The 22,963-nt window shown below is 46.4% G+C and overlaps 1 protein-coding gene across 1 annotated transcript in view; it reads right to left on the bottom strand.

Moving 5' to 3' along the window:
• The window catches only part of UBE2QL1 (ubiquitin conjugating enzyme E2 Q family like 1), a 40,212-nt gene extending 35,106 nt beyond the window's left edge, over positions 1-5,106 (bottom strand). The window contains exon 1 of the mRNA XM_045847976.1: positions 3,786-5,106. Within this exon, the coding sequence (XP_045703932.1) occupies positions 3,786-4,559 (774 nt within the window). The 5' untranslated portion in view covers positions 4,560-5,106. The remainder of the gene's footprint in view (positions 1-3,785) is intronic.
• Positions 5,107-22,963: the final 17,857 nt, after the last annotated feature.

Here is a 22,963-nt window from a genome sequence, read left to right as displayed (position 1 = left end):
CTGCCGATATTACTATGATCATCTTCACGGTGGGCCCAGTCCTGCGGTTGGCTCGGAGGGGATAGAGGAGTGCCATCTGGTCCCCTGCCCCTGGCCATGTCTAGCTAATGAAAAGGGGGACACTTGGGAGGTAAGCAGGTATGGAAACAGAACCCTGAGTTACTAGTCCCTCAAGTGGCTTCTGAGGACCCTTCTACTCATACAGCTGCAAGAAGAGGGTCTCTTTCCAGTCCTCCAGTTATCCCAGACTCCACACCCGGAGGATAAGCCAGTGAGCTCCGAGCACTTTGGGCAGGACCCTCCAGTGTCAGGGTCACAGGCTCTGTCCACGGTGGTTTCTACCTGAGGCTGCCTGCTAGGTGTAAGCACTATGCTGACAGTGCACCTGATGTTAGTTTCAGAACCAACTGCTAACATTTGGATGTCAAAAGTCCTGTATGGGAGCTGTGGACTGTCTCCTTTGGGTTCAGTAAATGACAAAGGGTGTAAGTAATGACTGAAACTTTGAACTCAGCCACCAGTTCATTTAAAAAGTACAGGGATTTTCATCCAATTGTCCAGAAGCAAAAGAGCCCCCTAAAGTGTTTCTATTAGTCAAAAGAGGCTTTGTCCTGGACAGGAGGCAAATACACCAACACATCACTGTCTCCACATGGAATATAGTGCACAAGACATTCTCACTAATTGGACTGGAAGCAGCCACAGTCCACGAGGCAGCACACCAGAGATTTTGATGACATGGGCCGAAGAGTCAGGTAAAGGCCTGGTGAGAGGACTGAGCTGATCCTACGTGAGAAACACCAACTTTTATTTTGTCCACAAAACAATTAAGTGGATCTGTTGATAATATTACCAATGAACCCCTTAATGTTAGTTTTCAATTTATCTAAAGGTATAGAATCAAAATCAACTTGGTGTGTCCTCAGTTCAGAAAGTTAAGCTGAGCAATCATGACAGGAAAAAATTAGGAGCCTTTTCTGACTTTGTCACTTAAGAAAAACGAATCCTAAAAAGAAATGCCAACAGATGGAGGAATGTACTAGAACGAATGATTCATTCTTTCAGAGTAATCACTCGTTTGATAGCAGTCCTGTTTCTCTTGGAATACAGAATCCGGTGTTCTGAGTGCCTTCCCAAAGCCTAGTCCCTTTTACTATGGAAAACACTTGGTAACTACAGTGCTGCAATGAGCAGTCTGTAGGTAGGGCGGACGTTAGTAACGGTGGGAAAGGCTCAATATTGCTCAGATTCCTGAACTGCCTTTGTGCACAGAATCCTGCAACATTACTGACTTCATTTTCTACTCTTACATTGCGTTTCCAATAGTTTATGCACACCGTGCATTCCTCGCTTTTGGATGTTAAAGTCAGCATGGGAAACGCAAAGAAATTGAATTGGTATTTAAAAAACTTGCTGAGTTCTCACCTTCATTTCAGATATTTTTTGCACTAGAATTTAGGACAGGTAATATAACAATATGCTAGGTGGAGAACCCTGAGTTCAATTGGGTAAGATTTTGAAATGAATAAATGAAATTTTATTGAGAATTACTTTCATCACTGAGGTCTCTAACTTGCAAGCTGTATGCAAGACTCTCAATTTAAATACAAGGAAAAGGAATACAGATACAAGGGCATGCCTACTTTAACAAAAGTACATGGGCACTAACAGAACAATTATTCACAACATTAATGTAAACATGGAAAACACTTAACTTACTAAGACACATCCTTTAAAAAAGAACTTTCTTAGTTCTCATTTGAGATCTTTACTTTCCTGCATCTTTTAAAATGGAGGCTGCGGTCCAGGTGACCTCTAGGATCTTGTCCAAGTCTAAAATGTTGTGATCCTGTGATGCCATGAAGTAAATGACATTTTCTCCCCCGATCCCAAAAGTCATCTTCACTGTGAAGAATGAAAAAAGGTAAGAGACTGCTCCAGAGACTTCTGATTAGCAATGATTTCAGAACCAAATAACAAACTCGTTTCTGTGAAACATTCTTCCACATCCTTTGTGTAAATTGTTTGAAAAATAAACTGAGATTCCCCTCTCCTCCCTGCGTCTTGGATCAACTCACAGGCATCTGACATTAGAGCCAGCATTGAACTACAGAACTGCAGATTCCTCTGACGTTAATGAGTTAAACCTTGCTCAGTTAGACATGTCTCTCCAGACCTGCCACATTCATCCTATTCCTAACTCAGGAATTAAGTTGGAGCCTAAACCCCAGAAAGGATACTCTAGCAGGAGAGTTACTTGGTAACACGAGACCTCAGTCAAGAATTAAGCTCCCTTCACTGGAGGTAGGATGCTATTTGCTTGGTATCCCAGGGGCTCCAGCTCTAGTGAAATTGGCAGAACAAGCATTATTTGATTAGTGTGAAAGATCTTGCAGTGAAACGGACAAAGGCAGGTGACAGGGGACTACTGATGGCTTCTGATATGCTGGCTGTAGAAAGACCAAATTGAGGCCATTCAGTCTTTTAAACGAAACAATTGTTCTTTGTACATCTAAAAGATGCCCATATAGAAATATGATTTTATTAAGTAATGTTTAATAATGTCTTGGGAAAATATCAGCCAACTTGAACACAATCAAGAGCACATAACGTGGGGAGATAAAACCTTCATGCGCCTGTCTGCAGCCAGGTGGGAACGTATTTCAGGAGGTTTCATTCATTCTCGGCTCTCAAGTCCTATGGGGTTTCTTTTCAGTAGAGCTGCCATCTGGTGCAATAGGCCAGGGGACTCAGGCATCGAACTTGCCTCTTATTTAGAAAAAAATCTTTAGCTCTGATAAAGTATTTAACCACTGGGGACCAGAAGACCAAAGGAAGAAACGGGTTTGAAAGAGACAGAGGCCTTGAATATCTACCTACCCCAGAGGTGAAGGTCCTGGAAGGGGCAGGTGCCGGGCATTTCCCTGGCAGGGTCTGGCCTTGTCTCTAAGGAGGCACTCACATCACACCTCTGCCTCGCCAGTGAAATTTCTCAAGAGCGAAATTTTCACCTTTACCCTAGCTGCTGCTCAGGAAAAGCGTACAGGGTCAGGGAGCAGATTCACCAGCGCCGGCACCTTCTGCAGAGCACCCCACGGGCCAAGCACCCACCTGGGAAGTTGGGGAGGAAAGCTGTGTGTGCATGTATGGTAGTAAACTAGGTTGGACATTTGGATACCTGGGTTGGACATCTGGTACTAGACTAGGTTGGAGTTACACTTAAAGTTCCACCTTTACAGACGTTATGGGGAAAGGAGAGAGAGGAAGCAGGTGCGGGGCGGTGAGGGAGGGAATGGGAGAGGGAAGGAAGAGGAGAATGGAGGAGACGGGATGGAGAAGGGGGAAAGGCAGAGCGGGAGGCAGAGATGACAGAGGTGGAGGGCAGGAAAGAGAGGAGTAGATGGGGGGATGGAGAAGAGGATAGAGGACAGACGGGAGAAGGGTAGGGCTGAGGGACGACGGGGGGGGCGGGTAAGTGGGAGAAGAGGTAGAAGAGAAAATGGAGAAGAGAAAGCATGAGGACGGGAAAGCATGAGGATTATGGAGAGACAAGGGCAGAGTGAGCAAACCAGAGGAGACAGGTTGGGGGACAGGGAGAGGCGAGCTGGAAAAGTAGGAAATGAAGATGAGGCTTCGGGAAAAGAAGCGGAGGCTCGGGGAAGTCTCTGGAGTCTCCGGGTTGGAGCCCCGCGCACAAGAGCAGCCCGAACTCGGAGCGAGACGGCCAGACCCGCCAGCCCAGCGGGTAAGGTCGCGGGCGCGCGCCACAGCCCCTTCCCGCTTACCTGGCCCTTAACCAGGCTGGCAGCAAACTGGCGCATCACGGCCTCCACCGTGTAGGCGCTGGACCAGCCGCGGGGCGTGAGCAGCTCCATGCAGATGGCACCGCCGTCCAGCACGTAGCCGTTCTCCAGGCGCGGGCTGAGCACCCGCATGAAGGGCGGCGAGAAGGGAAAGTTGTCGGGGAAGGTGAGGTTCAGCAGGATGAACTCGGTGTTGGTCTCCTTCATGTCCTGCCACAGCACCGAGTCCTTGTCCACCTGGTGCAGCTTCACGTTCCAGTCGAAGAGGCTCTCGTCCACCAGCTCCACGGAGATGAAGCGGTCGCTGAGGCGCGCGATGTCCTGCAGCTCCTTCATGAGCCGCCGGCTGCGCACCTGCGTGCAGTGCTGCTGGCGCGCGGCGGGCACTAGGCTGCCGCCCGCCGCCGCTGCCGCCCCAGCAGGGCCCGGCCCCGCCCTGGCGCCCGCCGCCTGATCCCGGGGGCCCCCGGCGCCCGCCGCCCCGGCCGCCCCCGCTGCGGGCTGCGGCGGCTTGTCGCGCGGGGCCAGCTCCGGCGCGCGCTTGCCCTTGCCTTTGCCCGGCCCGGGGCTGGAGTCGCCCGCGCCCCCGGGGGGGTGCTGCTGCTGCTTGTGGCTGCTGCTCTTGGTGCCGCTCTTACCGCGCAGCGACGCGCTCTGTTGGCCGCCGCCGCCGCGATGGTTGTGGTGGTGCTTGGGGTCTTCGGTGTCCCGGTTGTGCAGGCGAATGAGCCCGATTTTGCGGAGCAGCGTGGCCATTTTAGGCTCGGCGCCGGCTTGGGGCTTCCCTCGGCTCCTGCCCCCGGAGCCCGACAGCCGAGGCGCGGGCGGCGGAGACGGGCCGACCACTCAGCGGGACGCGGCGCGGGTCACCCGGGGTGCCGGTGGTCGTGGCGCAGAGGAGCGGGCAGCAAGCGCGCTCTGCAGCTGCGGTATCGCTGCTGTCATATGACGGGGCCCGCTTTGGCTTGGGCTCCGGCCGCCCGGGGAGCGGAGGCGAGGAGGGTACGCGGCGTGGCAGGCTGTCCCCGGGCTGTTCCCTGGGCTCAGTCCCCGGAGCCCGATGTCTGCGGTCCTTTGTGCGCGGCCGCAGCCGGGCTGGCCTGACGTCCGAGCGCAGCGCGGGTGCGCGCAGAGTCGCCCACAGAGCCCCTAGGGCAGCAAGGTGGCCGCTGCCTGGCGCTGTGCGCGCCCGCCGGGCCGTGCGGCGTTGGCGGCTACCGCGGGGCCCCGACCGCTGCCGCTCGCGATGCCGCCGCCGCTGCGGCTGCTGACATTGCAGAGGCGGCTGCTCCGTCTGAGCCGAGCGCGGTGCGGAGGGGGCGGCTCTGCCGGCGGGGAGGGGAGACGCGGGGCGGAGCCGCGGGCTTGCCTGCGCCGTACAGCCCCGCCGCCCTCCCGCTGCCCGTCTCCCGCGGCGACACGCGCTCGGCCGCTGGGGGGAGACAGCGGTGCGCAGGGCTGGCGGCGTGCGGGCAGTGGGGTCTCAGCACGCGAGGCTGAACGGCTCAAAGAAGCGGGGCCGAGGGTGAGGCTGAAGAAGGGACTTGTGAGAGCGGTAATAGGGTTGTCACAGACTCCGGTTCTCCTCGCCAGTATCCGCGCGCGCTGCGACCTCCCACCCCTTCGCCCGGGCCGGAGCCTCCTGCCTCACTTAACCTCGTTAGAATAATCCGAAAGGGACGAGGTTCGGGGAAGCCCGGAAAGCAGCCCGATTACTGATTCCCTGGCACCAGATGGACTCGATGTCCCGGACAGCCGTCCTGATCCGTCAGGGCCCGGGACTAGGGGGACGCTTTCCTAAAGACGGATCAGAGAATCCTGGCCAGGGGCGGAGGATGTGGAATCGCGCCCGCCGCAATCTCCAGAAGTCCCTGCAGTTAACCTTCAAGGGTTAGTGGTATGCTAGTTAACTCCTCTGCCCCGGTGGGCTCCTCTGCGGTCCCGCAAGCAGGAAGGTTCCTGCGTTTTGTAAAGGGGTCCCGGGAGGAGGCGACCGCCAAGCACTGGCTTCTGATTCCTTTCCAAAAGGCTAGGCGGAAACGAGTCCAACGCCGGCGCCTGAGGGCGCTCAGGGCGCCGGGCATGCCCCTCCGAGACGCCGGGGTCCTGGGTACCCCCGGCTGACCTCAGGACTGCCCGCGCAAGAGGAGAGCCTCCTTCGGCCTGGATGCTTCCCTTCTTCCGCTCCCTTTCTCTATTTAACCTTTGAAACTTATTTTTATCCGTGAAAATTTCAAGTAAAATGCACGTTCAGAGAGCATCAGAAGCTGAAACAACCTGGGGACTGGCGAAGCTTCCGTGCTTGCGGGAAGCGCGCTGCCACGCCGGGTGTCCTGTGTTCGGTCCAGCTCCGCGATGGTGAGAGGCAGAGACAACCTGTGAAATACAGGAACAATGACCACGTAAACCTGAATGGCTCAGGGCTCTAAACTTCACCGCTGTACCTGGTTGGATTTCAACTTGGGAAGCCCCTACGTTTATCAGCAGAGTGTGTTCATTCTGCTGTCACCACGATTTTTTAAAACCGCCTTGATCATTTTCACTTTTTCCAACTTATTACAGGTTTTCGCTGTGAAAAATAACTCTTTAGGCCACTGTGGACACCAGTACGGGCCTGGGGTTTGGTTTTCCGGGTTGCCTGCTGGGAGAGTCAGGTGTCAGCATAAGCCTCAGGAGCTGTGGCAGGCACGAAGGAGGCACCTGCCCCCTGCAGTGCTGTTCCCTGGAGAGGTGACCGTAAACAAAGGTGCATTTTTACAGAGGCTGTCTTCAAGTGGGTGGAACTGGGCAGTGCAGTGGCCCCCTGCGAGACCAATGGCTGGTGGTGGAGTCCCAGCTGCAACCGCCTGAAGGTCTGTTTGTCTGGGTCTCCTGGGCTTTTTCTGAGACTTTGCTCTTATCCAGCTCTATTTAAAAAAGATAGGATGAGAAGGAAGATGGAAATGTCTGTCTCTTAAGTACTGGGTTCATTTAACTCAGGGGAAGAAGGGTATGGGAAGGTCCCATTTTATTAGTGAAGAAACTGAATTTTGTAGAGGCTCAGCAGCTGGCCCAGCTCAGGGGTGTACTTGGATCTACTACACCCTGGTCCCTGTGCCTCTGGACACTGGGCTGGAGGTTGACCAGCTACCTCAGCACACTGCATGAGTGGGTCTGTGACCTGGTAGGGCTATCAGTCCTAGTCCCCAAGGTGGAGGTGAGAAAGCCTCTTCAGGTGTGAGGATCAATGCCACAGAGCCAGCTGACCTTGAGTGAGGCTCAGGGGTCTCACCTGGTGTGGTTTAACTGAAATCTGGAGGAGCTGTTTATAAGGCCATTATTTTTGAAAGGAAATATTGCTAGGGTGATAACATAATTATTGTCTGAATGCAGATTTTTCTCTGAGGATAAAAGAACCACAATTAATAATGATGCTGGGACAAGAGGCCAAAGCAGGACGGACCAACACAGGAGATGGGGTCATCTTACTGTTCGTGTATCTGTCACGTGGAATCTCTGGTCATCTCTTTAAAGGGCTAAAGCCGTATGTTATTTAAAAATCAGAAACAACTGTAAGTTACAATCAGAGGGGAAGTGTTTAGTAAATGACACCTAATCCACTTGAGGATATATTATGCAGCAATAATTTTATAGTTATAACATATTTATATAGCAAATGAAAATATTTACAACCTACATAATAATTTTGGGTGAGAAGGCAGAGTGCAAAATTATATCCACACTGTGGCTGCAACTACATAAAGCTATGTTTAGGAAAAAAGACTGGAAGGAAAAAAATTTAAATGGTAATAGTTACAATGTCAGCTCATTCCCTCCTCAGCCCTCTAGCCCAGCAATTTCCACCTGGTGCACCATGGCACCCTGGTGTGCTGCGAGAAGTTTTAGAAAGTGCACCGCCTGACTATTTAGTCGGGGGCACTGACCTCTTTTCCCTTGGTTGTCCAATTAAAAATGACAATCTAACACAACGATACAACAAGAAGCCAACACAACAGTAGCCATCTGGTGTGAATCAATCAACATTATACCCATTTTTTTGTCAGAAGGGCAAAATTATATTTTTGGTGAGCCACAGAATTAAAAAAATTTTTTTTAATTTTAAAGTGTTACTTCTTTTTTAAAAATTTTAAAAAAGATTTTATTTATTTATTTATTTTTAGGGAGGAAAGGGAGGGAGAATGAGAGAGAGAGAGAGACATCAATGTGTGGTTGCTGGGGGCCATGGCCTGCAACCCTGGCATGTGCCCCAACTGGGAATTGAACCTGTGATGCTTTGGTTCACAGCCTGCGCTCAATCCACTGAGCTGCGCCAGCCAGGAAAGCCACAGAATTTCAGTAATCAGTTTATGTGGCATGAGGTGAAAATCACTGCTCTAGCCCATGGACCTAAACCTTTGCTTCAGTGACGTAATGGTAGGGCAGGGTGGGGAGAGGAGCCTGTGTGGTTCGTAAATCTGCCTCCTCCTGTCCCAGGAGATTCTAGAAAGTTTCAGCTCACTAGCCCAACAAAGTGTAGCAGTTGCATTTTGTCGCTACAGTTATTCTCTTCTGTTTGATCTTCAAGTACCCTGAAAAGGAATATATTACAGTTATGATGAAAAAATTTGTTAGCAAACTTTAAAAATTAGCTTATTGAACATTACATTTACATTAGGACAGACGAATTGAGAACATTTAGTTAAATGAAAGAATCTTTACAGACAGCAGTGGGTCTCTGGCTCTGCTTTGGTTCACAAGTAATGATGAGGTGGGACAGAGGATGATTAGGAATGTCTGCAGAGGACCTTGGGCCAATCTGCCAAGAAAGATAGAAAGGGAGGGAGGAGGGGACTCCGGTTATCACAATTGCTGATTGTCTGGGGAATTGCACTGTAACTGCCAATGACGCTCCCAAGAGCATTTGAATCAGGGGCCAGCTGTCTCCAGGGGATGTTTTTGTAAAAAGACGCAAATCTGAGGTTCACTCATTTATTCTCTGCCTCAAAGGACAATTTCCGAGATTGGTCCTGTTTCCTTGTGAGCCCCAATCTCATAGGGTCACCAAGGCATCAACCAGACCGCCTCAAAAGACCTGCCCTCAACTCATGTACATTGTTTATTCTTCTGAATGAAGGTGTTAAGACCACAGTCAAAATGAAAAAACAAAACAAAACATTTTCTTCCAAAAGAATTCACTGCAGAGCAGTATAGTGTGGCTCTCTGATATTATCAGGTCACATAACGTATTATGCCATTCATGTATTGATCATCAAAGCTAGCCCTTAGAAGACGCTTGCCATATTTCAAATGCCTTCCCCAGCAATCTTTATAACAACTCTAATTCGGTAGGTGCCATGTTTATCTCCACTTTAGGTATGAGTAAACCAAGGCACCAGAGCCAGCAGAGCCTGGTTTCCAACCCAGACATCTTTGGTCCAGGTGGTGCTGTTACCATTGCTCTGTGAACACCTACTGCATACAGTCACTATGGAGACAGCAGTGGAGGAAGTCCCATCCTCCTGGAGTGGAGGTTCTCACAGGAGGACATCCTTAGCACCCTCAAAAAGCTCTCCATAGAAAGATGCTCCGGCAGTCACTAAAGGAAAGAGCTTGAAGACACAAAGAAACATTCCATACTCACATCTGCATTTTCTCAAGCCACACAATGCACACACACGTTTTTTGTTGTTTAATTGAAAAATCAACCTTTCATTTTACAGCACAGACATCTGAATTCACTGCAGTTAGGATCTTGCCCAAAGTCAACCAAGATGGGGTGGGAGAGGGAGCCCAGCACTGATGCCTTGTCTTAGGCTATCTTATCCTCGTGGGGCCACACACCACAGGCAAAGAGCAGGAGAAAAGGAGGAGAGGGAGGAGAGGAAGGCCGGTGAAGGTAGAAGGGAAGAAGGTGGAGCACGAGGCAAGCACTGCCAATCTGAAATAGCTAGTGAAGGACTTCCCCCTTATGTTTTGTCCACCAGCACTTTAGCACACCCTTTCTATGTTTGGAAAATTTTCCTCCTGTGGCAGATTGGATTTCCCAAAGCTGGCATATGTTGATCCCATCCCACATATTCTTTTTACTACTGACTCTCGCTCTTCTCACAGAAAGATGGGTGCTGTGTTCCTTCTGATTGAGTCTGGACAGGTGGAGTTGTGAGTGCTCTGAACAACGGAGTAGGAGCTTGCAATGAAGTCATGTCTCTTCTGAGTCTGGGTCATTAGAAAAAGTAGGCTCTGAAGGCTTCCTCTCAGGGTAATTTAGCCACCATATTGTGTGGAAGCCCAAGCTGCTGAAAGAGGCCAGGTGGAGATTGTCCAGCCTTCAGCCCAGCCAAGGTCTTTGCAGACAACTAGCAGCACCCACTGGACATATGCATGAACTTGTCTTCAGATGATTCTGGTCTTCGCCTTTGAGACTTCTAGTTTAGGACCCAGACATTGGAGAGCAAAAATAGGCCATCCCAACTATGTCCTGACTGAATTCCCCATCCAAAGAAACTTTGGAGATAAGAAAGAAGATTATTCATTTAGGCCATCACATTTTGGGACAATATGTTATGCAACAATAGATAATCAATACAGCTCCTGATGATTCTCCTCTCCTTGAAGCCAGAAGCTTGATTTCCTAGACTCCCTTGTGGCCAGGGTCAGGCATGTGGTTTGGTCTCAGACAATCCAGCGAACCAGAGTGAAGCTTCAGGTTACAAGGTGGAAGCCCAATGAGGATTGGTCCTGGTGAGTGCACACAGTGATCTAGCTTTCAGAGGCAGAAGCCACTCTTCCTGGGGCTTTGCAGCTCAGAGTGGATGGTTCTACCTACATGCTTGTGCCCTGGCTGGAACAGAAGGGTCTCCCTGGTGGTTCAGTGACATAATCTTGGTGTTTTTTCAGTTTTGTAGTCTTCAAATCAAATTTCTGAGCATCCTGGAGATTCTTCAAATGACATTTATCTATTCTTTTTGGTGGATGAATGCTATCGTTTGTGAGCAAGAACTCTGGTTTATACGACTTCTGTCCAATGGAAACTGCCTTTGCTGGACCAGTGCCTGCACAGAGCCCCAGCTCCACGACACCTTTCATTGTGTACCATCCGCCACTCCCTAACTCACAGGGCTCTCTGCTGCTCCCGGTCCTCAAAGCCTTCCCTTCACTTTGCCATTCCTGTACAAACCTGACTCAAGATGGCAAGAGGGTTTTATCTCCTTGCCAACTTGGATCAAGTAGTGGAAGCTGCCAGTGGTGTTTGGAAGGGTAAGTGTTGGATTGAGAAAAGAATGTGGACATTGATTAAGACTGTCTTCTGTAAGTGCTGGGTGAGCAGCGTTCCGCATACTGGGCTGTCTCTGACTTAACTGCAAGGATGCTGGAGGAAAACGCCTTGGATACACTAATTCATGTGGAATTTTAAGTAATGCGTAGCTCCCTAGGAGTATTTATATTTTACAATAATATACTTTGTATTAGTTACAGCACTGATGAGTTTGCCTTCAAAAAGTAATGTAAAGACTCATTCAGAAGTTATTTCTCTTGAATGCAACAGGCCAGGCACCACATGGCTTCCATGGTGGCTTTAGTTGCTGCTTTCTGCTCATTGTGGAAGTAACTATAACTAGAAGCCCTGGAAGTGACATATACCACCCTTCCTCATCCCATTCCATACCCAGCTCCAAAGGTCTGGGAGATGTAGCTTTTGCTGGAAAGCAGGCGCCAGCTTAAACTCACTGGAAAGAAACAGGGAGTATGGACACTGGGAATCAGTTAGAAGTCCTCGTCACACCTACTTTCTTCAGTGTTGTTTTTTTTAACAGCTCACTTTAAGGGAGTAAAACTGTAAAAAGAGGGATTTCAGGTCACACACAAATGCAGTCTGTATTAGGCACCTGACCAGTTCTCCACTCTGACCTTCAGTTTGGGACACAAGTTTCTACCAGCATAACTAACACTGTCTTGCAATTCCTTTGGAATATACACTTTCTTCTATTGGATGAGACATGGCATTTGTCCCCTTGGGGTGAACTGGGCTCTGATTTGGTGGCAATGGGGAGTGGTAGGAGAGTGCTGAGTCTTCCCTTGAGAGGCATCTTCCTTGGGCCAGGTAGTATGGGGTTTTCAGCCAAAGGAGGCTGGTGTTCTTATTCAGGTGAGGAGAAACTACTTCTGGCAAAGGATGCTCAGGAATTTTTGAGTGGTAGTTTTCTCAAAGCTTTCTGAGTCAACCCAAATGAAGTCATTTCAGTTGTCAGGGTGCTCCTTCTTTACAACTGATGCCCCAATTCACCAGAGGGCTGGCATAGCTGTGAATTCAATGCATTTTATAATTCTGCAAGCTCAAGCACCAGATTTTGGGACTGATTTTCAGCAGAATCAGTCCTGCAGCTCTAAGAATTATGACAGTCTTTGGGGCCATCGTGGAGTGTTCTGCCTGCTCTGACTCTTCTTGAGCTGAGAGTTCCAGTCCCTGAGCTCGCCATTTGTCCTCTGCAAGCTCTCTCTCCGCTGCAGTCAGAAGCTGGTGTCCTGTACTTTGCCGTTATCATCATCACTCTCACCACAGTGGTCAAGGGCAGTGGTTATTTGCTGTCCCAAAACTTCCCCCAGGCATGGCCTTCATCTCAAGGAACCACAGATGATGCCGATCATAGAACTGTGATACTTCTCCTTTATACTAACTACCAATTCTCCACTTTCCACGGGCTTTGAGGCCATCAGTGTGCTCAAGGTCCAAGATGTTAGATAGTCATTCCAGTCTTCAAACCCACTCCCTATCCCAAGCCATGTACTAGTCAGGGTCCAGTCCAGAACACACAGATATGCTAAATGTTCCCAAAGATAGATGGTTATTAAGGCACTGGAGTGTTTGAAAAATAAAAGAAGAAACAGGGTGCTGAAGAAGTCAAAGGAGGGTTGTGCGCCTCCCCTCACAGAGCTGGAGTGCAGGGGCCTATATCTGGAGCTGCTGTTGATGCTGGAACGGCACCATCCCCGGGGCCTGCCTCTGTTGGCAGCTGCTTCACCCCTGCTGCTGCTGCAGAGAATGCTGGGGGCTAGCATGACATCTTAGCTCCTCTGTTCATTTGTGACCTGCTGAAGTCAGAGGGTCCAATCCAACCTCGGGTCAGGGTGTGGACTAACCACCTGGAGGACCTGTGTGAACCGTGACAGTCTCCGAAGGGTTTCTCTTGGGCTATACTTAGCTTTTGGAGCAGAGAAGAAAGGACCTGAGATGGCTTTTGTAATTATGGAATATAGATTTTCTCTGGCAGTTGAAGGAATGCTTGAGTGATGAGATGAGTCATGCATTCTTTTCTGAAGAAGAAACTGCTTGGTCCTAAAGAGATTTCCAGAGATAATAATCTAATTTTCCCTGTCCTTTTCATCTTTGCTCGAGGCAAAGACAGTTACTTTCCGGTTGTGTGGAAGTATGAAATGACAGTTGATATTGTGTGTCAAGGTGGCATCTCTATTCAATGCCACCTTAAATATTAGGTCTAAATATAGGTCCAAAGAGAAAGAAAGGAAAGTCAGTTCTGCTTCCTGGCACAGCTGAGGGGTGGTGAGTGAAATATTATAATTAGTTGAAAGTGAGAACATGTATTAGAGTTATCGTATGCATTTTTAAAGTGTTAGACTATAATGGAATCTTTTGAACCTTTTTGCTATTTATCTTAGCAGCAGTATAAAACAGTAAAGGTCACTCTGCTCTTATGGATTACATGACACTTTATTCTAGATGCTCACTGTCCGGTCACCTATCCACCAGGCAGAAATGGTTAATACGGCCCCTGAGCCATGTACACTAAGACAGAAAGCCCTGGAAGAGTTGGGAGCTGACTTAGACTGGCAAGTGTCACTGCCTCATTATCTCTGCTGGCATGCTGTAGAACGAACAGGGCAAAACATCTAGTCTTGTTTGTTGACTCAAGAGCTGGTTTTAATGGAGAGATAAGAGTCTGAGGCAAAGAGAAGGGATCATCACAATATCAATGTGTGCTAAAACACACCATCTTTTCAAATAAGAAAATGGGACACTTTAGTTATTTCCAGAAAGGGTCCATTTACTCCTAACGAATTACTCTGGATTTTTGACGTCACCGTGCTTGTGTATGTTATAACCCACCCACATATCTCATGTGTCCAAAACACATAAATTTCTTACACAAATGTTTATAATTAAAATTTGCATTTTATACCAGGTAAAGGACAAAATGAAACCCACACGTAGATTTAGAGGTATAGAGGCAACTCAGAGTCCGCAGCAGCGATCCAAAAATATCACTGCTGAAATAAATATTTGCTGGCTCAACCACCAGCATCATCAACATCTTGCTTTCATCCAGATAAACAAACACTCCCGCACCCTCGGACACTATGAGATTCTAAAATCATGATGGGACAGTAACACCGTGCCCCCTAATTACAGCCTCTGCATTCCATCAAAATCATCAGCATGTGTGACACTGGCTTTTCCCCTCTTTTTTACCTAGGTGGCACGAATTTAAGCTAAGTAAGAATTTAGCTTGTTATTCTCTATCCCCAGCCCTGTCTATGTATTTAAAATAATTTTATGCTGAGTCTCTTGTCCTCTGATTTTCTGTCAAAGAGGCTCTTGTACTTGAAGAATAAAACCCTTTCCTATACCTCATGTCACAGATTCTGAGAAAACATTTGAACTCAGTGACTCTATGGCATTGTAATAGTCTTGGCTGCCAAAAAGCAGTCACAACTCTTTCCAGTGTGGGACCGTCCGGTGTCTGTTCTATACATTGTTTGTTCAGTCACATCCCTCCAGTCAGTGTGGGACTACCCAGGCTGCCCAAACTGAGAGGCGCTGAGAACCAGTCCCTGCCTGAAAAGCAAATAGAGAGGACAGTGGGCACCATCCATCACTACAGCCAGAACAACAGAATGACAACCCATGGGAGACTGCTGCCCCTCCCTGCCTGCGGTGCCTGCCTTTCCACACAAGGGAAGCTGCACAGATTGTTTCTGGTGAGGCAGCATCACCTGTGGGGACTCCTTTGATCGGGACACAGTCTTTGTTATTTTAATACTCATTCCTGGATGCATTCATTTATGCACATATTCAATCACTCAGTAAGAATGCATTCACAAATGCTGTCCACTGACAGAGAGCAGACAAAATTGTATCTCACATTACTCTTGAAGACATTGGTTGTATATATTAAAATCTCTGTTTTTATTCTTCTAGCTTTGTTTCCTTCGATGTTAGTTCTTTGGTTAGGTTTGCTTTTTCTCTAACGTTTGGTGGAGATGTATCTCTGTGAATATGGGATTGCGCAGGAACCCCTGCTTGCGCCCTGGGAGAGGCAGATCCTGAATATCTGGTGTTTCGTGACTGAGGATGAGCAGCACAGTTTCATGGTGACTGAAGTCGAGCTGGTCATCTGGGTGAGCAGCTCCCATTTCCCCCTGGGGTCTCCAGCTGCACCATTGCTTTCTTCTCGGTTTGGGTGTATCTTCCAGGGCAGCCTATTGCTGGCACAGCCAGAATCATTTAGTGACTATCGGGATTCCCCATCCTGTTCTTGGCCCCCTCACTCTGAAATAGTGCCCACCTCTGCAGCGAGCTTGCATGCTGTGGCTCCCTTGCATTAAGTTCTCCGACAACTCACTCCAGGATGCTCTTGTCCTTTGGGGATCCCTCCGAATTTGACATCCACTGGTGACCCTCTTTCTTGTTTCCTAGCAGTTATGCCAGTGGGAGTGCAACATGCTCCAATGTGAAAAAGAGTTTAGAAGTCTCTTGTGAAGTTAAGCAGATGCCTAGCCTTTGATGCAGCCAGTCAGTCCTTGTCATAACCCAGAAAATTGAAAACATGTGTCCAAAAAGACTCAGACATGCATAGAAACTATATCACAATATTCAAACAAAACTGGAAGCCACGAAAATGTCCCTGGCTGGGAAGATGAATAAACAGATTGTGTTATGTTTATGCAATGAATACTACTGATAAAAAAAAATTACTGACACACACTCAACATGAAAAATCTCACCATGAAATCATATACTGACTATATATTGATTGGGAGAGGCAAGATATAAAAGAGTACATACTGCATAATGCCATTGGTATGAAATTCAAAAATAAGCAAAACTAATTTATGGTAATAAAATCAGAACATTGTCTCTCGGTCTTTGGGCTAAGATCGAGTGAAATCAGAACAGAAGGTGTATCTGGTGGAGGGGTGGGCTTGCCTGGAAGAAACTTGGAGGAACTTTCTAGAGTGATGGAACTATCTCGATTGGGGTGTAAGTTACACGGGTATACATGTTTTTCAACGCCCACTGAGTTGTTCAGGCAATACCTGTGCACTACACTATGTGTAAATGAATCCTCTACTTAAAACAATTAAAAAAATAAGATACTACTGTTCATTGCCAAATTTGCAAAGTTTATTTTAAATACAGTTTTTAAGAGTTAAAGGTTTACCCAGCGATGCTTACCCTTCCTCTGCACCAGGAAGACGCTGTGATTATTTTCTTATTTATCTTACTCTAATCCAGTTGAGTCTGTTCAATTAGTTTATTTTTTAGAAAATAGGCTTTGATCTGCAGTATTAAAATGCTGCCCCACATCATTTTCCACTAAGAACACATAACCCCCCCTTCCTCCTACACACCTCAAAATGTGTGTCTCAGTGAAACATTTCATAGGTAGGCGTAGTGGGCTATGCTGGAACACTCAATACAAAGGCATTTGTTAAAGAAAGGGAATGGTCCTCTAAGACAGTATGAGTAATCAAGCCTAGGTTATTCCTGAATGGTGTGAACACCCTCCTTCTCTTCCCCTGGCCCCTGGCCCCAGTCAAACCCTCACCCCAGCCAGCCCAGTGCACCTGAGCACAGAAGAGCCAAAACACCAAAAGAGGCCCTGCTGTTCTCTGCCTTCACACGCAGCTTGAAAGCAAAGGCTTATAAGACCTCCCTCTTAATCTATCACTGCCATCTCGTCTTTTCTGAAAAAAGTCTTCGGTTTTTCAGTGCTGCTTTTTCCTCTAGGCAGTGATATTTTTCTTGAAAAGAGATTTTATTCAGAGTTAGCTTCTGAAGAATAAAAAAGTTAAGCAAAATAAAAAAATAGGTATTATTTCCTCAAAACAGATAAACAGGTAAGCGATGGAATGCATATATATGTAATATATCTATGTATATGTGTGTACATATGTATATGTATATGTGTGTGTGTGTGTGTGTGTGTGTGTATATATATATATATATATATATGCAATTACCATCTGTCTGATAGGAAAGAGTAGCTTGGTTGGAATTGAGGTTTATTGTGCAGTTTTATAATTAGAATGCCTTCAAACAAAACAATATCTTTATAAGAATTCATGAAGAACATCTAATATTTTCTTTTTTTTCAAACTCATTTTATAAACATTGTTTTGGTTTTTGGATAGAGGAATTTAGAATGTAGAATGATATCTTGCAAAACGGAGCATCTTTGGAAATATATTTGCTGAGAAGTGAAAGAACCACTCAAGTTGAGAGGATCCTTTTTGATTGGTTTAGTCACTGTACGTTGCATGAGGTACCCAATCCAACTACCAGAACCTAATCCAACCACCAGGGCCAGTTCTTGGCTCACTGAGAAACAGTGGGGTCCAGCCTTCATTTCTAGCTAGTGGCCTAGTTGTTCCCTCCTTGCACAGTTCCTCCAGGCATTCTGTTCAGCCTGTTCCCTACCTGCCCACTTACGTTCTCTGTACTTGAAAATTATTCCACTTTTGCCCCAGAGTCTCACTGCTGCCAGAAACACCCTCACTCACCTTTCTCAGTTACCTGGATTACTCAATCATGTATACGTGAGTGTGGGTGGGGGTTGACGGGAATACTGTATCTCTCCTCTCCCCAAGACATACATGCACAATTTTCCCCTGTTCTGGGCTGAGTTGCACCTCTCACTCCCAATTCGTATGTTGAAGTCATAACCCTTAATACCTCAGAATGTGACTGATAGGGCCTTTACAGATGTATTGAAAGTAAAATGAGATTGGGTGGATGGGGCCCTACTCCAATAAGCCCGATGTCCTCAGAGGTGATTAGGACACAGACATGCAAGATGGAAGGCCTTGTGAGGACACAGGAAGAAGACGACCATCGACAAGCCAAGGAGAAAGGCTTCAGAAGAAACCAACCCCGCTGACACCTTGAGCTCAGGTTTCCAGCCTCCAGAACTGAAATGGTAGTACTTCGTTATGGTGGCCCTAGTAAACCAATACACTCCCCTCAAAGAAATTTGTTGACTCAGATGAGTCCGTATCTGTGCAATACGTAGGGGAGACAGCTTTGAGCATGGATCCCTTGCCTCGTCTAGACAGCTGTGCCTTCTATTTTTAACCTTCTTCTCCAGCTAGTTTGGGAAGCACTGTGTCACCAAGGCTCACTTTTAAGTCTTCTAGAGAACAAATTGTATTTGTCCTAAACACAGTATTGTGTGTAGTGATAAGGTGCCCAGACCAATGGTCTTTTAAACTTTAATATATGGAATTATATCCCAGTCATTCTATGCCTTCTCTCACAACCCCTCGGACAGACAGACAGACACACTTAACCCCCTACCCCAGAGGGCTCCCTTGCTTTCTGTTCTGCTGTTACCACTGGCAGCTTCCCCTTGGGCTCATCCCAGGGTGTGGGACTCGGGTACTGGGAGAGGCCCCAGGTGGAACCTGGGACAGATGCAGAGGGGAAGAGGGGAGTGGAGCTGAGTCCCACAGGACTGTCTTCATTCCTCTGCTTGAAAGCATCTTATTTTAACAGATGGTTTTGCTTTTTTTCCCCCCAAGTGGGTTATGAACTGCCTGTGAGCAGGGCCCTCACCTTCTCTTCTATAGTCCTCAATGTCAATGTCTAGCAGAGATCCTGGCACCTACAGGTGCTTGCTGGGGACTGGCTGATAGATGCTGGGTCCTCCGTGGAGGGTGTGGGGGCAGAGGGGAACTCCCACCCTCTCCTTCCCTCCCTTGGGCAACCTTACCCAGAGAGCTAAAAACGCCTTGTCTTCCCTTTTCCCAGCACTGTTAGTGAAGTGGAAGGGGCAGTCCCTGGGGGCTCTGTAAGGGAAGCGAGGAGCGGGGACAAGTGCAGGAAACAGGAGTCCCCCAGCTGAGCTGAGGCTGGCACCTGTGGGGTGTAGAAAGCCAGCTTCGTGGACCAGAAGCTGCTTGCTCCTGTGCTTCCATCTGGTTGAGCCCAGAACAAAGATCTCATCCAATTCATGGATTTCAGAGACAAGCTTCTAAGGGCCATTGCTGTCATGAAAAGGTTTCAGAGGAAGAAAACAACGCAGCTCCCTGGGCCTCTGGTTGACAGCCTTGCGCCTGAGCCTTGGGCTGTGTCAGGTTTGGCGGGGATCCGCAGGCTCCCACACAGCCCCGCAGACCCTCCTGCCTGGGAACCTCTCCAAGTGAATGCAGACGCAAACAATGAGCCAGCTCGGCGTGGAACCAAAGCAGGCTATTTTTAAAAGCAACACACAAAAGCTGTGCCTGTGACATAAAACTAGCCTGAGCCCAAGCAGAAAAGGTGATCCATCTCATGACGATTTGCAAACGTCACCATATCGGAGGTCATGATGACGTGTCAAAATATTTTTTAAATGCCTCAAGTTTGCTGAATTTTATAAAGTAGTAAATGAAGAAAAAATTTCAGATTTGGGAATAGCATTAAAATAAACAGGTATTAAAGTAGTGTTGAACTAAAAATATTGCCCTGTCTTCAAAGAGATGTCCGTGAATTGGTGGGTGAGACTTGTTTATGTGTTTCTAAATGTCCTGTGATTTCCTGAGCTGAACTCATTGGCTATCAGGTTAGTCTGTTTAGCCTTCCTTCCTTCCTTCCTTCTTTCCTTCCTTCCTTCCTTCCTTCCTTCCTTTCTCTCAGCTAAAGAGATCTAAATATAGAAACTATCAGGCCTAAAAAAGTCCATAATCCATTCAATTAAATTTTGTCTTTGACCAGAGCACCAAGATTTCAAATTAATTTGAAAGCAATGGTTGAGTGACTACTGAGATAGAGACACAGGACAGGATTAAGCCTAGTTTGAAGGTAGTTTCTAGAAGGATATGATTATCCTTCCTGATGTCAGTTTCAGAAATGTGCCCTAAGCAGCCTACTTTCCCATAAGAATGCCATTAATAATGTTATTAATACATTTATATTAATGATTTTAATACATTTATATAGCTTGTACTATCTTTTGTGAGTATTGGATTCTATAAGTTCACTCACAACCATGTGAGGCTGTCCTTCTCTCAGTCTTAAACTTGCATCTTTCATGCTTTGGTGAAGTTTTTTTTCATTTGATAAGTAGAGGCATTTGGTGACTAGTCTCTCGGTTTGATTTTATGGATACCATCATGAGTTACTTAGCTTGGGCAAGTTATTTTACTCCTGTGAAACTGATCCATAAAATGAAGATAATACCTACTTCCCAGTAATTGTGATAAGTATTATAATTAATAGATTTTCCAAATTTTCAGCAACTGTTAGCCAGTCATTCAATTTATATTTGTGTCTTTTAGTGATCTAAAAGACATCAATAATGCTCCTTTTTAGCTTTATTTTCATTTCAGAGGTCTAAAACTTCATTGATTTAACCCAGGGGTTTTCAACTTTGATACTATTAACAAATGGGGCCACATAAACCTTTGTGGTAAGGGCTGTCCTGTACATTCTAGAATGTTTAGTGGGGGAGGGGTGGTCTCCACCCACTAGATGCCAAGAGCACTTCCAACCTTGGTTGTGATGACTAAAATTGTCTCCAGATATTGTCAAGTGTCCCCTGGAGGTGAAATCACCCCTGGCTGAGACCACAGCTTTAACTCAGAAGGACTGAATTTCTAGTTATGGTATGTCAGGCACGTAGAAGCCCAGAGAAATCTCCAGATGCCGTATCTGCAGTTCCCTACCTTGTCTCTGTGTTAGCTTGTCTTTGAGGAAGGGGTGCTTAGCACAGAAAAGACATCCTACCCAGAATTACTTTGTGACTGCATAGTGTTAAGTTAGAAATTTAGATACAAACATGTGGTTTTGAGGCTATGACTACCCATAAAGTAAACAATGTATACTGGGAATTTGCTGCATCCTTAATTCCTCTGGCCAACCATAGTCTGCTTCCAGAAAAATGTTAAAATAATTGTATAAACTGTACCAAGCATGATCACCTGTATAGTGCTTCTATATTACAAATGTCTGTTGAATCAAGATATGTGTGTATATGTCAATGAATCCTTTGATCCGTCTATCCATTATTTTACCCTCTACCCATCAATTCTTTTTTTCCATCTATCCATCTATCCACTGGTCAAAGATCTTTAGGAGCAGCCTATCTAAAAAGGCAAAAGACTAAATGTGTCTTAGTCAAGCACAGAAGCACAGAGGGACTTTATAGTTTCCAATATAACAAATTTTAAAGGCTACATAAATAAATATAATAATTATATTACAAGTAATTACAATATAAAATTATGATTATTGTATATAATGAAATATAACAGAAATCATTATATGTAAGTATAATTACAATATGTGGCATATTACACAATACAGTGTATATACACATACATACATTATTGTAAATGGTATAATTAGAATAAGATACTCTAGACATATGTTCCTCATAAAATGGCATCAGGCATAAAACGCGCACGTTAGGAAGGAGGAAGACGTGGCTCCTGTTACCAGAGACATTTAAATCCAGTGGAGCACAGCAAAGGAAATGGGCAGCATACTTTAAACAAAAAACGTAGCTTACTTAATATTAGACCATTATTAAATATATATTTTCTTGTGAAGTAAAAAGATGGAGTAGTAACAGAAAGACGATTTTTCTTATCGAAACTTATTTCCCTATGTTCTCCCACGCAGTGAATTCATTGTGCTGGGTCTCTGTTTACCCACGTATAAAATGCTTGCATTTCTACCTATGATTAGAAGTTTTTGCTAGATCTCATTCCATGGGAATTGGGGACTCTTACACATTGGTTGCTATTGCCTAACTTATTCCTACTCTCCTTCGTTACTTAAATATTTTTGAAATTATGTCTTAATCTCTTGCTTGTCTAAAGGCTTGTTTTCCCCTACTGTGTAAATGTTTGAGTCCAGTGGGTTGAATTTGATGAGATGTTGTTTGTTTGAAGTTGGGTAAACAAGATGTTATTTACCAGGGTTTTTACTGTGCAAAGAACGGGAAGTTTAATAAGGTCCAGCACTGCCACAGCTCAGCCCGTGTCACAGCTACACTCACAAACTGTTTCATTAGGAATCCCCTTTCACTCACCAATTTTCATTTGCTTCTCATTTTCACAAGTTGTGGCTTTTGTCTGCAGCTCGCCGTATTTAATCTAATTCCAAAGTCAAATTACTCCAGGCTTATTTGACTCAAATGAGGTCTGCTGTTAGCCAATTTTGCAGGTGTGAAAAAAATATTGTTCACTTTTCATGCAGCATTTCCCCTTTCCTATAAAATGACAAATTCTAGTGAATCAAAATTAACAGGAATGTAACCTTCATCCTTACATAGTCAGAACCTGCAGATCTTCCTCTTAACCTGAGGAAGCCACATGAAGTTTTCATTCATTCATTCATCCACTCATTCTTGAAACATTTGTTAAATGTGATAGACCATGCTAGGCCTTGAAAGAAAGGAAGGAAAGAATAGAATGCAATGCCAAGGACTTTAGGGCTTTATATTCTAGTTCAGCGATCTCATCCTGGCCACACAGATGCACCTGGGGGAGAGGGTGGTATACAGCTGTCTTAGGAAAAACTGATTCCTGCTCCCCAAGGGCCAATTAAATACAACCTCTTGGGTAAGGCTCAGACACTGGTAATTTGAAAGTCTTCCCGGGTGTAATGTGTAACAAGGTTAGGATCGTTGGCCTGGTGAGATGGTTGGTGCACAAACCTCCTGCTATGTGGAGTGCTCTAACTCAGTGCCAGCCCTGCAGGAGGAAACATGGTTCTACCTGGAAGCTCAGAGAGGGCACGGCTCCCACAGGCATGCAGGGACTCATGTGTGGCATGAACATGCATGTGAGCTGCAGTGCAGCCCTTCCAACACCATTCCTGTGTAGCCTCTGTTGGGCTAACCTATCCACAGATATGCTGTGGACTGTGTCATGTGAAGTGGGGCAACTGAGTGGCCAGA

This window comes from Phyllostomus hastatus, unplaced genomic scaffold (assembly GCF_019186645.2).
Source record: "Phyllostomus hastatus isolate PE091 unplaced genomic scaffold, TTU_PhHast_1.1 phas_contig_58, whole genome shotgun sequence".
Lineage (NCBI taxonomy): Eukaryota > Metazoa > Chordata > Mammalia > Chiroptera > Phyllostomidae > Phyllostomus > Phyllostomus hastatus.
Note: the sequence above shows the minus strand (reverse complement) of the source record. Positions and strands in the feature narration are given on the sequence as shown.